The 13280-nt window shown below is 43.6% G+C and overlaps 1 protein-coding gene across 8 annotated transcripts in view; it reads left to right on the forward strand.

The window, feature by feature from the left end:
- Positions 1-13280, forward strand: part of ATP11C (ATPase phospholipid transporting 11C) — a 182423-nt gene that overhangs the window by 149294 nt on the left and 19849 nt on the right. For all 8 annotated transcript variants that reach the window (XM_047715057.1, XM_047715055.1, XM_047715061.1 and 5 more), the window contains 2 exons: positions 7367-7494; positions 12984-13119. In XM_047715057.1, the coding sequence (XP_047571013.1) occupies positions 7367-7494; positions 12984-13119 (264 nt within the window). The remainder of the gene's footprint in view (positions 1-7366; positions 7495-12983; positions 13120-13280) is intronic.

Below are 13280 nucleotides of genomic sequence, written 5' to 3' on the forward strand. Positions count from 1 at the left end.
CAATTGTGGATAAATTTTGCTGAGTTTTAATCTTTGTGAAGGAGTTAGGCTGATGGAGAAGTAGGGGGACCAAAGCATGTCTTGTCCCTTGAACACAGCTACGTAGTTATCAAATCATTCTGAACACCTAGCAAATCAGTCAGAGGTCTGACAGAACAGAAACTGCAAGTCTTCAAAGCAACCGACTCTTGGAAGGTTGTGCAGAGAGTTGAATTTGGGGAGACAGTGCTGTGGTTACAGTGGTGGGGAGAGAGCCTGTTTACGGAGGCTGCCGCAGATTATCATGAGCAGTGGAGTGCAAAATTCGGAACTTTTAAAAGTCTGCTACAGTGGGAGATGTGCCCAGCTTAAAGGTGCTCAGGTGGCAAAGCAGGGTGGAATCCTAGAAGTGACACTGTGGTCTGAGGATCTCCTGGGTAACAAGAACAGGTGACACTGTTCCCAGGCATAGGAACATGGGGCACCTGGGGGGCTCAGTCATTAGGCATCTGCCTTCTGGCTCAGGTCATGATCCCAGGGTGCTGGGATCGAACCCCATGTCAGGCTCCCCGCTCAGCAGGAAATCTGCTTTTCTCTCTCCCACTCCCCCCTGCTTGTTTTCCTTCTCTCACTGAGTCTCTCTCTGTCAAATAAATAAAATGTAAAGGAAAAAAAAAAGGAACATGGAAGACAGTTGAGAACAGTGAGTCTTGGTGCCGGCTTTCTGCTGTTTTGCCATAAACTACGAACCCCTGCATGGTCATGACCACTCTCCTGGCAGGGGCTGGCAAACGAGCAAAAGTGTGGCAAGACCCTCCCCCAGAACAGTGCTTGTCTGCGCTGTGGTAGTCCTTAAAATTCAGAGTTTTGAAACGCAGTCATGTAGCTGAGATTAAAGATTAAAAAGCTCGGACACAGACCAGTTGAACGCAGGGTTCTGACAGAATTCAGGGAGTGATTGACTGCTCTGAGGGCTCACTGAGGAGTTGGGGGGGACTTCCAGCTCTGGAGTTAGAGAGTGGGGCACCACCATATTCATCCCACCCATCAGTGCTGATAGCCTTCGGGGCGGGGGGGGGGGGGGGGGGGGGGACAGCACCACCTAGTGGATTCTGGAGCTGCTTACACCAAGCCCCACCCCCCTAAGCCCCAGAGGTGCATTGCTGCTAGGACAAGTCCACCAGAGAATCATCCCAACAGACTGCGCCCCCAGAAGACCAGCGCAAACAATGTGCTCACACCAAGTTTACTGGTCCTAGAGTTTTACAAGCTTCAATTCTAGGGGAAAATGGGATCTAGCTTGCTTTTTACTTTTACTACTTTTTTATTTTTTCATTTATTGTCTTTTTTCAATTCATTTTGTAAAACTTTTGATTAATTTAAAATTTGTATTTATATATACTTTATGTTTTTGTATTTGTTTACTTTAATTATTTATTTATTGAATTTTGGGATCTAGGTTCTTTTAACAAGCAGACCAAAACACACCGAGGCTCTAGGTTTGGGTGGGGGGAATTTTTTGTTTCAGGGGGTTTTCCTTTTTGTTGTTGTTTTTAGTTTTCTTCTTTTCTGGACAAGATGACGAGATGGAGAAATTTACCCCAAAAGAAAGAACGGAAAGTGGAACTCAGGGCTAGGGATTTAATCAAGAGAGATATAAATAAGATGTCTGAACTAGAATCTTAAGAAACGATTATAAAATACTAGCTGGGCTTTAAAAAAAGCATAGAAGAAACTAGAGAATCCCTTACTGTGGAGATAAAAGGACTTAAATCTAGTCAGGCTGAAATTTAAAAATGTTATAACTGAGATGCAATCCCAATTGGAGGCCATAAGAATGAGGATGGATGAAGCAGAGGAGCAAATCAGCGATAAAGAATATAAAATTATTAAAAACAATGAAGCTGAAAAGAAGAGGGAAAGAAAGGTAATGAACCACAAAGATAGGCTTAGGGAACTAAGTGACTTATTAAAACATAATATTCATATCATAGGAGTCCCAGAAGATGAAGAGAGAGAAAAAGGGGTAGAAGGTTTATTCAAGTAAATTATAGCTGAAAACTTCCCTAATTTGGGGAAGGACACAGGTATCAAAATCCAAGACGCACAGAGAACTCCCATTAAATTCAACAAAAGCTGACCATTGCCAAGACATGTCGCAGTCAAATTCACAAAACAGACAAGGAAAGAATCCTGAAAGCAGCGAGGGTAGGGGGTCCACCCATAAGGGAAGACAGATGAGGTTCACAGCAGATCTGTTCACAGAAACTTGACAGGCCAGAAAGGAGTGGCAGGATATATGCTACATGCTGAATGGGAAAAATATGCAGCCAAGAATTCTTTATCCAGCAAGCCTGTCATTCAGAATAGAAGGAGAGAGAAATTATTTCCCAGACAAACAAAAACTAAAGGAGTTTGTGACCACTAAATCAGCCCTGCAAGAAATTTTAAGAGTGATTCATTGAGTGGAAGAAAAAAATAGAAGACCAAAATCATCAAAGACTAGAAAGGAGCAGAGAACATCACCAGAAGCACCACCTCCACAGCTAACACAATGGCACTGAACTGATCTCTTTGAAGGTAAATGGACTAAATGATACAATCAGAAGACAGGGTATCGGAATGGATAAAGAGATCCATCTATGTGCTGCCTACCAGAGACTCATTTTAGATCTAAAGATACCCACAGATTGAAAGCGAAAGGATGGGGGCATCTAGGTGGCTCAGTTGGTTAAGCGTCCTGATTTCAGCCCAGGTCATGATTTCAGGGTCATGAGATCAAGCCCCCATGTCGAGCTCCACACCGGGCATGGAGCCAGCTTAAGATTCTCTCAAAAAAAAAAAAAAAAAAAAAAAGGAGAAGAAGAAGAGAAAAGATTCTCCCTATCCTTAAGCCCCAACCCGCCTCCCCCATTTGCACACACTCTCTCAAAAAAGGGGGGGCCAAGTGGGGGGATGGAGAACCATCTGTCATGCTAATGGATGTCAAAAGAAAGCCGGAATAGCCATACTATATCAGATAAACTAGATTTTTTAAAGATTTTAGTTATTTATCTTAGCAAATGAGAGAGCGTGGCAGGGAGGGGCAGAGGAAAGAGAGTCCCAAGTGGACTCTGTGCTGATCACTGAGCCCAACGCAGGGCTCAGTCTCACGACCCTGAGATCACAGCCCAAGCCGAAACCAAGAGTCGGACACTTAACCAACTGCACCACCCAGGTGCCCCAGACAAACTAGATTTTATTTTTTTATTTTATTTTATTTTATTTTTTACAAACTAGATTTTAAAACAAAGACTGTAACAAGAGATGGAAAAGGGCATTATATCAGAATTAAAGGGTCTATCCATCAAGAAGATCTAACAATTGTAAATATGCCCCCAACTTGAGAACACCCAGATATATTAAATCAATTAATAACTAACATAAAGAAACTCACTGCCAGTAATAATAGTAGAGGACTTAAACACCCAACTCAGAGCAATGAACAGATCAGCTAAGCGGAAGATCAACAAGGAAGCAGTGGCTTTGAATGGCATCCCCGACCAGGTGGGCTTAACAGATATGCAGAACATTTTATCCTAAAGCAGCAGAATACACAGCCTTTTTCAGCACACATGGAACATTCTCCAGAATAAATCACATACTGGGTCACAAAACAGGCCTCAGAAAGTACAAAAAGATTGAGATCATACCGTGCATATTTTCAGACCACAATGCTATGAAACTTGAAGTTAACCACAAAAAAATATTTGGAAGGACCACAAATACATGGAGGTTAAAGAACATCCCATTAAAGAATGAATGGGTCAACCAGGAAATTTAAAAAGAAATTTTAAAAAATACAGGGAAGCAAAACCTTTGGGATGCAGCAAAGGCCATCATTAACAGGGAGGTATATTGCCATACAGGCCCACCTCAAGAAGCAAGGAAAGTCTCAAATACACAACCTAACTGTATACCTAAAGGAGCTGGAAAAAGAACAGCAAATAAAGCCTGAAGATAGCATAAGGAGGGAAATAATAAAAATTATACCAGAAATAAATGATACAGAAACAAACAAGCAAACAAATAAAAAACCAGAACAGATTAATGAAACTAACAGGAACAGTGGAGCCTCTCGGGAAGAGAGTATTAGAATAACCTTGGATCTGGGCTTGGGACACCTGACTGGCCACATCAGTAGAATATGCAACTCTTAATCTCGAGGTTATGAGTTTGGACCCTGTGTTGAGTGTAGAGATTATTTAAAAATAAAATCCTTTAAAAAAAAAAAAAAAGATTTGGGGCACCTGGGTGGCTCAGTGGGTTAAGCTGCTGCCTTCTGCTCAGGTCATGATCCCAGTATCCTGGGATCGAGTCCCACATCGGGCTCCTTGCTCAGCCGGGAAGCCTGCTTCTCTCTCTGCCTCTCCCTGCCACTTCGCCTACTTGTGCACTCTCTCTCTCTCTCTCTCTCTCTCTGACAAGTAAATAAATAAATAAAATCTTTAAAAAAAAAGATTTGGGCTTGAATTAGGTCATTTGGGAAAACGTTTAAGACGAGGGGGCTTGCTCTAGTTTGGGTGCTGTCAGTAAGTGGGGGCGATTTTATGACTAAGCATTTCAGTGTATCTTACCAGGAGGCTTGAAGACTAGGAGGCTACCACTGTCATTTGTCAAGAAACAGCAGTCACCCTAATTGCCAGAACAGGAATATTGGTTATTGTGATTTCGACAATATTCCTATTCTGTGTTCAGCGTGATTATAGAGTGATCATGTTTTCATCTTGATCTGTCATGTGACAGAATAGCCTTGTTTGATGATGATGTTCAATGAAAATGTTCATGTTCGACAGGAGAACACCAGTGCCTAGCTTGTGAGTGCCCAGGACAGCTTCTAGATGTCAGGGGCTGCCTTGCTTTTTCTCAGGCTATGCCTATCCATAAAATAAGTAAAAATCCCTGCCCGCTTAGAGCTTGAAATGTAGTGTAAAGAGAGACAGTAAAAATAATAAATGTATAACGTAAGATAAAAGGTGATTAGGGATACCTGGGTGGCTCAGTAGGTTAAGCATCTGCCTTCAGCTCAGGTCATGATCTCAGGGTCCTGGGATCGAGCTCCCTGTTGGGCTCCTGCTCAGCAGGGTGTCTGCTTCTCCCTCTTCCTCCCCCCCGCCAAACTCATGCACGTGCACTCCTTTTCTCTCTCAAATAAATAAATAAAATGTTTACATAAAATAAAAGGTGATTAGTACTATAGGAAAATAAAAAACAAGATGATGGGAAATGTGTCCATGAGGAAGGGAGTGAGTGACAAGTTAAATTAAGGTTGGTGTCTCTGAGAAGGTGACATTTGAGCTGATGTTTGTGAGTGAGGGAGTAATCCATGAGGCTGTCTAATGGAAGTGCTCCAAGCAAGGCCAACAGCCAGTTTAAAGGAAGTCCTAGGGGCGCCTGGGTGGCTCAGTGGGTTAAAGCCTCTGCCTTCGGCTCAGGTCATGATCTTAGGGTCCTGGGATCGAGCCCCGTATTGGGCTCTCTGCTCGGCAGGGAGCCTGCTTCCCTCTCTCTCTCTGCCTGCCTCTCTGCCTACTTGTGATCTCTGTCTGTCAAATAAGTAAATAAAATCTTTTTTTTTTTTTAAAGGAGGTCCTAAGTCAGGAGTGCACCCGACATGTTGGAGGTCCAGTGAGGAAGGCATTGCTGCTGGATTGCAGTGAGCAAGGACCAGGAGAGATCTAAGAGATTAGACCAGACAGAAGAAGCCAGATGGAGTGGAACTGGATAGCCACTCCTTTGTAGGAATGTTTTTTTTTTCTTTTTTTTTTTAAAGATTTTTATTTATTTATTTGACAGACAGAGATCACAAGTAGGCAGAGAAGCAGGCAGAGAGATAGGAGGAAGCAGGCTCCCTGCTGAGCAGAGAGCCCAAGGCGGGGCTCGATCCCAGGACCCTGGGATCATGACCCGAGCCGAAGGCAGAGGCCTTAACCCACTGAGCCACCCAGGTGCCCCGGAATGTTTTTTTCTTTTAACTTTCAGAGATAAAGGAATCCCCTGCAGAGTCTGAACAAAACAGTGACTTGATTTCACTTCCTTTCTGACAGAACTACTCGGGCCATTGTGTGGACTGTAGATCAAGGGGAGAAGGAGGGAGCCATTTAGGAAGTTTGCAGGGTGGTGACTGGAGGTGCTGAGAAGTGATCTGGTCTGAGAGGTGATCTGGTCTGAGAAGTGATCTGGTCTGAGAAGTGATCTGGTCTGGGAAGTGATCTGGTTCTGGATGTATTCAAAGGTGGAGCCAGTAAACACTTCTTAACTGCCTGGATGCGGGTGTGAAAGAGAGAAGAGTCGAGGATGAATCCAAGATTTTGGTTCCGCTTGATCACCAAGATTTAGTTGCCCTTTCCTGAGCTGAGGAACACTTCAAGAGGCGCTGGTTTGAGCGAAGGGTGGGTCAGGAGTTCAGTTCTGGATGTAGGTTTATATTTCCAAAACATTAACAAGTGGGGAACTGGATACATGGGGACAGGTCTGGGCCAGAGATAAATGCTTGGGGACGTTCAGTGAATGGATGGCATTAAAACATGGAACTGGTGAGATGACCTAGGGAGTGACTATGAAGTTTCAAACACTGAGTGCTGGAACGTTCCAACAGAGCTCTCGGGCAGAATAGGAGACTAAGAAGAAACGGCTAGTGAGGAGGGAGAATCACTAATTTCAAAATATTTCCTGAGCACCCAGGTGGTTCCAGGCACCAAAATAGATCCTGGGGTTGCAACGGTGTGGGGGCTATTCACAGAGGTAGAGAACATGGGATAAAGCAGATTTAGGGGAAAGTTAATGAGTTTGGTTTTAGACATTTTGAGTCGTGGATGCCTGTGGGACAGCCCGCAGAAAGGTGGAAATTTTGGTCAGGAGCCTAGGGAAGTCATGCCTGTGTACATATTTTTAGCTTTGTTTGTGCAAAGACATTTATTTAGTCCTTAGTAAATGGCCACATTCAAGATCATGAATAGAACCTTGAGAAGGTGATAGTGATACTTAAAACTATGTAAAATATTAACAACAACAAAGCCACTATGACACAGGCAGGCCACTGCCTCCGTGTAGTGTTCCCGGAGGGTTCCAGGCTTATATTTAATTGGTCTTTGTTCATCGAAAAGTCTTTTGAAAATCCGTTAGTATTTGTTAGAAATAACGTGTACATTCTGAATAAAATTCTTTGGAAAGGGAGGCTATATTAATACGATACATCACAATATGTTAATTTTTGTAGTTACCAGTGAGAGTGACCTCATTTATAGACTTCTTTCGCTATGACAACAAATGTGAAAGGGAACGGTCTTGTTTCAGCTTGTGATTTTTCCAAACACAAAATTTTTTCTTCTGTTGTTTGTCTTTTCAGCCACTGTATGATGCCGCTTACCTTACGATGTACAACATCTGCTTTACATCCTTGCCCATCCTGGCCTACAGTTTACTGGAACAGCACATCAACATTGACACTCTGACCTCAGATCCCCGACTGTATATGTAAGTAGCACATGTGGTTAAAAACCATTTCAGACTTTCCAAATCCTGGGTTTCATTTCATCCATGGGTAAGAAGGATACAGTTGCCCAGCTGATTTGATTACATGGTTCTGTTCTGAATTTTTAGCTACTTAAACCATACCATTCAATAGGGAAATGGTATATGTCCTAGATGTAGGACCTGTCCATGAATGTGTGTGAACCATCTAGTTCAAAATCACTAATTCCTAAAACGAGAATCTACATTGGCATAGAGTTCTCAAGTCTCATAGGAAGATACACTATTTTCTTAAAGGTCTTATTTATTTATTCATGAGAGACAGAGAGAGGCAGAGGGAGATGCAGGCTCCCTGCTGAGCAGGGAGCCCCGATGTGAGACTCGATCCCAGGATCCCGGTACCTTGACCTGAGCTGAAGGCAGACATTAAACCATCTGAGCCCCCCAGGTGCCCGGAAGACACACTATTTTAACTACCCCCCCCCCAAAAAAAAGGCCACACACAAAGATTTATAGTGTTGATTCCTACCTATAATGGGTTGAACTGATATTAGGTTAGACTTTCTCTTTTTTTTGTTTTTAAAATTTTTATTTTTTTTTAATTTTTTATTAACATATAATGTATTATTAGCCCCAGGGGCACAGGCCTGTGACTCACCAGCTTTACACACTTCACAGCACTCACCATAGCACATACCTTCCCCAGTGTCCATAACCCAACCACCCTCTCCTTACCCTCCTCCCCCCGGCAATCCTCAGTTTGTTTTGTGAGATTAAGAGTCTCTTATGATTTTAGACATTCTCTTTTTTTAAGATTTTATTTATTTTAGAGAGTATGTGCACACAAGTGAGTGAGGGCAGGGGCAGAGGGAGAGAATCCGAAGCAGACTCAGTGAGCACAGAGCCCAATTTGGGGCTTGATCTCATGACCCCAAGATCACGACCTGAGCCGAAAACCAAAAGTTCGTTGCTTAATCAACTGAGCCACCCAGGTGCTCTGAGACTTCAGCTGCCCCAGAAGCATAGCCTCTTCTACTTTGTCAGTGCTGTTTTAGAGCTGCATTGCTGGGGCTCCTGGGTGGCTTAGTCGTTAAGTGTCTGCCTTCGGCTCAGGTCACGATCCCATCTCCCTGCTCAGTGGGGGAGCCTGCTTCTCCCTCTCCAGCACCCCCTGCTTATATTCTCTCTCTCTCTCTTGCTGTATCTCTCTGTCAAATAAACAAAATCTTTTTTAAAAAATAAATAAAACTGTATTGCTGAAGAAAATAATTAATTCATCAAGCCCTTATATCCATTTTATGTCAGTTGTAAATGGATGCTTTTGTCTAGGATGGGGTACTTGGCCAGTTGCTTAACGTTTGATTTAATTGGGTTTTTATAAGTTAAGCCTGCTCCTAAGGATGAAGATGGTAATTTATAGCAGATGATAAGCATTGCCTAATAGTGGATAGCAAATGCAATAGAGACTCGGGTGGTTTATTTGTATGAAGTGAAGGTATACAAATTTAAGAGTTTTCTTTAACCAGTGTAACTCATAAAACCTATATTTAGTCATTGTTAGGCTTAACCGGCTTTATAAAATTTGTCATTATTTTAAAGATGGAAAGATTGAAAATTTCAAACATGCACAGGAGTAGCAAAAATACTATTAATAGAGTGAACTTCCCTATCCTCACTACTCAGCAAAAAATGATCAGTTCAGGGTCTGTCCTAGTTCATGAATAATCCTGTTTGCTCTATTACAGACTTCTTTTTTAATAAATACAAACATTATATAAAATAGTTATTTCAGTAAGTATCTCTTAAAGATAATGACCTAAAAAAAGAACAGTACTTTATTGTACCTAAGACTTCAACAAGCCCGTAATACCGTACATCCAGTCAGGTTCAGATTCCTCCAGGTGACTCGTTTCTTTTTTTTTTTTCCTTTAAGATTTTTTCTTTATTCATTTGGGAGAGAGAGAGAGCATGAGTGGTGGGGAGTGGCAAAGGGAGAGGGAGAAGCAAGCTTCCTGCTGAGCAGGGAGCCCGATGTGGGACTTGATCTCAGGACCCAGAGATCATGACCTGAGCTGAAGGCAGGCACCCAACTGACTGAGCCACCCAGATGCCCCCAAGTTGACTCATCTCTTTTTATAACATGCTTGTTTGCATCAGAATGTAAGGTCCATATGTTGTACTTAGTTAATACGCCTCTTGAGTCTGTTTTAACCTGTAGGTTAACCTGGCAGGTTTTTTGTTGACAAAACTGGGTCATTCATCTTGCAGTGTTTACGCCAACCTGGAGTTTGCCGGTTGCACTCTTCTGGCATTAGCATGTTCTGCTTTTCCCCGCATTTGTGGCAAGGGGATAGTTAGATCTGGAGGCGAATCACAGAAGCCATGGGAGAAATCTCATAGCACATCAGCTCCCATGCTCTCTCTCTTTTTTTTTAATGAGAAACCAGGGCCCAGAAATGACTGACGTAAGGACACATGGTGTAACTAGAGGCCAGATCAAGATCGGAATTGAGTTCCCCTGATGACTAGCCCCATGTGCTTTAGCTGCCTGGTGGTTTTGAAACCCGGAGCAGCAGTGTTTGTCTCCAGACATTGTCACAGGTGTCAGTTTCACCCTCAGTAAAACATGGATAACAGTAGCTGCCAATCCTGCTGTTCCTGTGAGGCATGTTACTGTCTACATGTAAAACAATTTAAAACAGTCCCTAGCCTAGAGTTTTCGGTTCGATAGGCACTATTCTTACTCTAACGCCCTCCTCCATATAACTTCAGGGCTGGGCTGAGGGCTTTCATACATCGAGACTGTTGAAAACCTGAAGAAAGCTGTGGAGTACCAATTATCTTAAGGGTGTCCGTGAAGTCTGAGTTAGCGAACCATGGGTGTAGGCCACAGATGATTCAGTGACTTTTCTGGAGAGGGTATACTTGCTCTGCCTTGGAGACACAGATCTCCGCTACGATTATTCTTCTGGAAACATGAAGCCCTAGTCATCCTTTGTGGCCCTCTCTGTGGCCGTAGCACTCAGTATGACGGCTGGCATCGTGTGGCGTACTACGGATTTCACCTGAAGGGACGTAGTGACTCAGGCACTTCCCAAATACTGAAACGATCTATTTGGATATTTTCTTGCTTTTAAGAGAAATTTAAATAGTAAACCGTCGTTCCTCTATAGAGGGAAGAGGCATAGTCTGTTTCTGCTACAGCTTTAAAAGGCGAAAGAAAGGCTCCCATACACCTGCCACCTCCCATCTTAGGGAGGCGCACAGGCCTGTGTGGCAGGGTGACTGCCCCCAAGTCTTCCTTTTCTGTCATGTTCTCCTTTGTGGAGACTCTCATACTCTGAGTTTCCAACAGCTTTGTCATTCGTTTGAGTGCAGCTAGGAAGCCTCGCATATCACCCAACATACTATGACCCCCTACCCTTCTTCCCATGGGTGGAAGGTAGCTCCCAGAGACAGTCTAGAAAGACAGGATCCACGCCTGCCTCAGCCCAAATTCAGTGACTCACAAAAGCCTTATGGGCCAGTGGCTGCTGGGCTCTCACTGCAACAATCTTCGGGAAGGGGTGCCTGGGTGGCTCAGTGGGTTAAAGCCTCTGCCTTCGGCTCGGGTCATGATCTCAGGGTCCTGGGATCGAGCCCCACATCGGGCTCTCTGCTCAGCGAGGAGCCTGCTTCCTCCCCCCTTTCTCTACCTGCTTGTGATCTCTCTCTCCCTCTGTTAAATAAATAAATAAAATCTTTAGAAAAAAAAAAGACTCTTCGGGAAGGTGCTCTCCCCTAGGGCTCCCAGCTGTCGAGCCGGTGACTTACCGCGTGGGGGAGTGCTTGTTTCTGAGAAGCAGGCACTTCTTTCCTTCTGCAGTTTTTCTAGGGCAAACAGCACGTTTCATTATGCGTTCCCCGAATTTCAAATTTCTTCCTGCTCCTGGAGATCCAAGTAGGTAAAAGTTACATAACGGCCAAGTTTTCAGAAACCCCCACAGTGCTCAATACGAAGTGAACAAGAATCACTTTCATTGATGTTATAAAGGTGTTTCTTATACAGTCAAGCCAAGAGACAGACGTCCTGTATAGTATTGGCAACGGTGTGCTGTATGAGTGCTGGGCTACCTTCCCATCAATGTTAAGAGCAACTTGAGGGGCGCCTGGGTGGGTCAGTCAGTTAAGCGATTGACTCTTGATTTCACCTCGGGTCATGATCTCAGGGTGGTGAGATCGATCCCCATATCAGGCTCCTCACTGAGCATGGAACCTGTTTAAGATTCTCTCTCTTGGGGCGCCTGGGTGGCTCAGTGGGTTAAGCCTCTGCCTTCGGCTTAGTTCATGATCTCAGGGTCCTGGGATCGAGCCCTGCATCAGGCTCTCTGCTTGGCGGGGAGCCTGCTTCCCCCTCTCTCTCTCTGCCTGCCTCTCTGCCTACTTGTAATCTCTCTCTCTGTCAAATAAATAAAAAAAATCATTAAAAAAAAAAAGATTCTCTCTCTCTCCCTCTTCCCCCCGCCACACTCTTTCTTAAAAAAAAAAAAAAAGAGCAATTTGAAATAGAAGCCCAAAGAATTCCTAGCACAAACCCATCTTCTTTCTGCAGCTCTGCTCCATTCGAATGAGTCGCTATATTTAACACTGACTTGTGCCGAGAAGATTGTGTTATTTTCACAGATTTTGAAGTTTGGACCCACCTACCGTTTATGAAAACATGACTATCCAGCTTGAAACATTATTTGACCCAATTGAAAAACTATAAAGGGTACCCTGAGACCTAAAAAAAGGTTATATTCCCAAGAAGAAATCTTGATTAAAAGAACTACCTTAGCAATTGTAGTTGGAAAAGGCCGTGGTAGGTCGGGTCCATCTATGGTGTGCGCCGGCCCGCCCCCTCACTAACGGATCGAACTCAGGCGTGCTCCTACACTAGTGTGGCAAAGCTTACTGCGCGTGAGAGTCACTGGGGAGCTTCCAGAACAGCCCCAGTGCCCTGCTTATACCTCATGCCGGTTAAATCAGAAGGAGGGTGGGAGTCAGGCATCCGTGTTTTTAAAGATCCCCAAGTGATTCCAGTGTGCACCGTAGTCTGGGAACCATTATGATAAGTTTTGGGGGGCTCATTATTTATCAATGGGACTGACAAAGTCCCACTGTGTGGTTTTTATGTGGGTAGAAATGGACAATATATATAAAACTCTCAGGCCAGCTTACTGACATATAAGAAGTACTCAGTAAGCGGGAGCTGATGGTTTTTGATGATATTATTGTTGTCGGTGGCCAGGATTTTAAACTTAGTGCTTTGACTGTTTACTCAGTGCCTTACTTCTGAAGCAATTGCACGGAGACGAACGTGTGGCTGGGGATGGCCCTCCAGTCCTTGGGGACGCCTCGCTTCATTATAACAGGGTCACACCTGTGTGCACTTTTGGCATTTCACCGGGTCTTTAAATAGACAGCCTACAGAGATTCATTAACCTGTGGTTTCTTTTTCCATTTCTCAATAGGAAAATTTCTGGCAATGCCATGCTACAGCTAGGACCCTTCTTATACTGGACGTTTCTAGCTGCATTTGAAGGGACAGTGTTCTTCTTTGGGACTTACTTTCTTTTTCAGACTTCATCCCTGGAAGAAAATGCAAAGGTAAAAAAATACGTCATTACATCCTGGTATTGTAAGCATGGCTTGTTCTTTCTCTGTAGGCACTGGATTTATCATACACATAATCTCACTGTAATCATTTTGTAAACTTTTTCTTGAGGTATGGTATTTAGTTCTCAGAACTTTGTTAGAACACTAGAAGT

Source organism: Lutra lutra, chromosome X (assembly GCF_902655055.1).
Source record: "Lutra lutra chromosome X, mLutLut1.2, whole genome shotgun sequence".
Taxonomy (NCBI): Eukaryota; Metazoa; Chordata; class Mammalia; order Carnivora; family Mustelidae; genus Lutra; species Lutra lutra.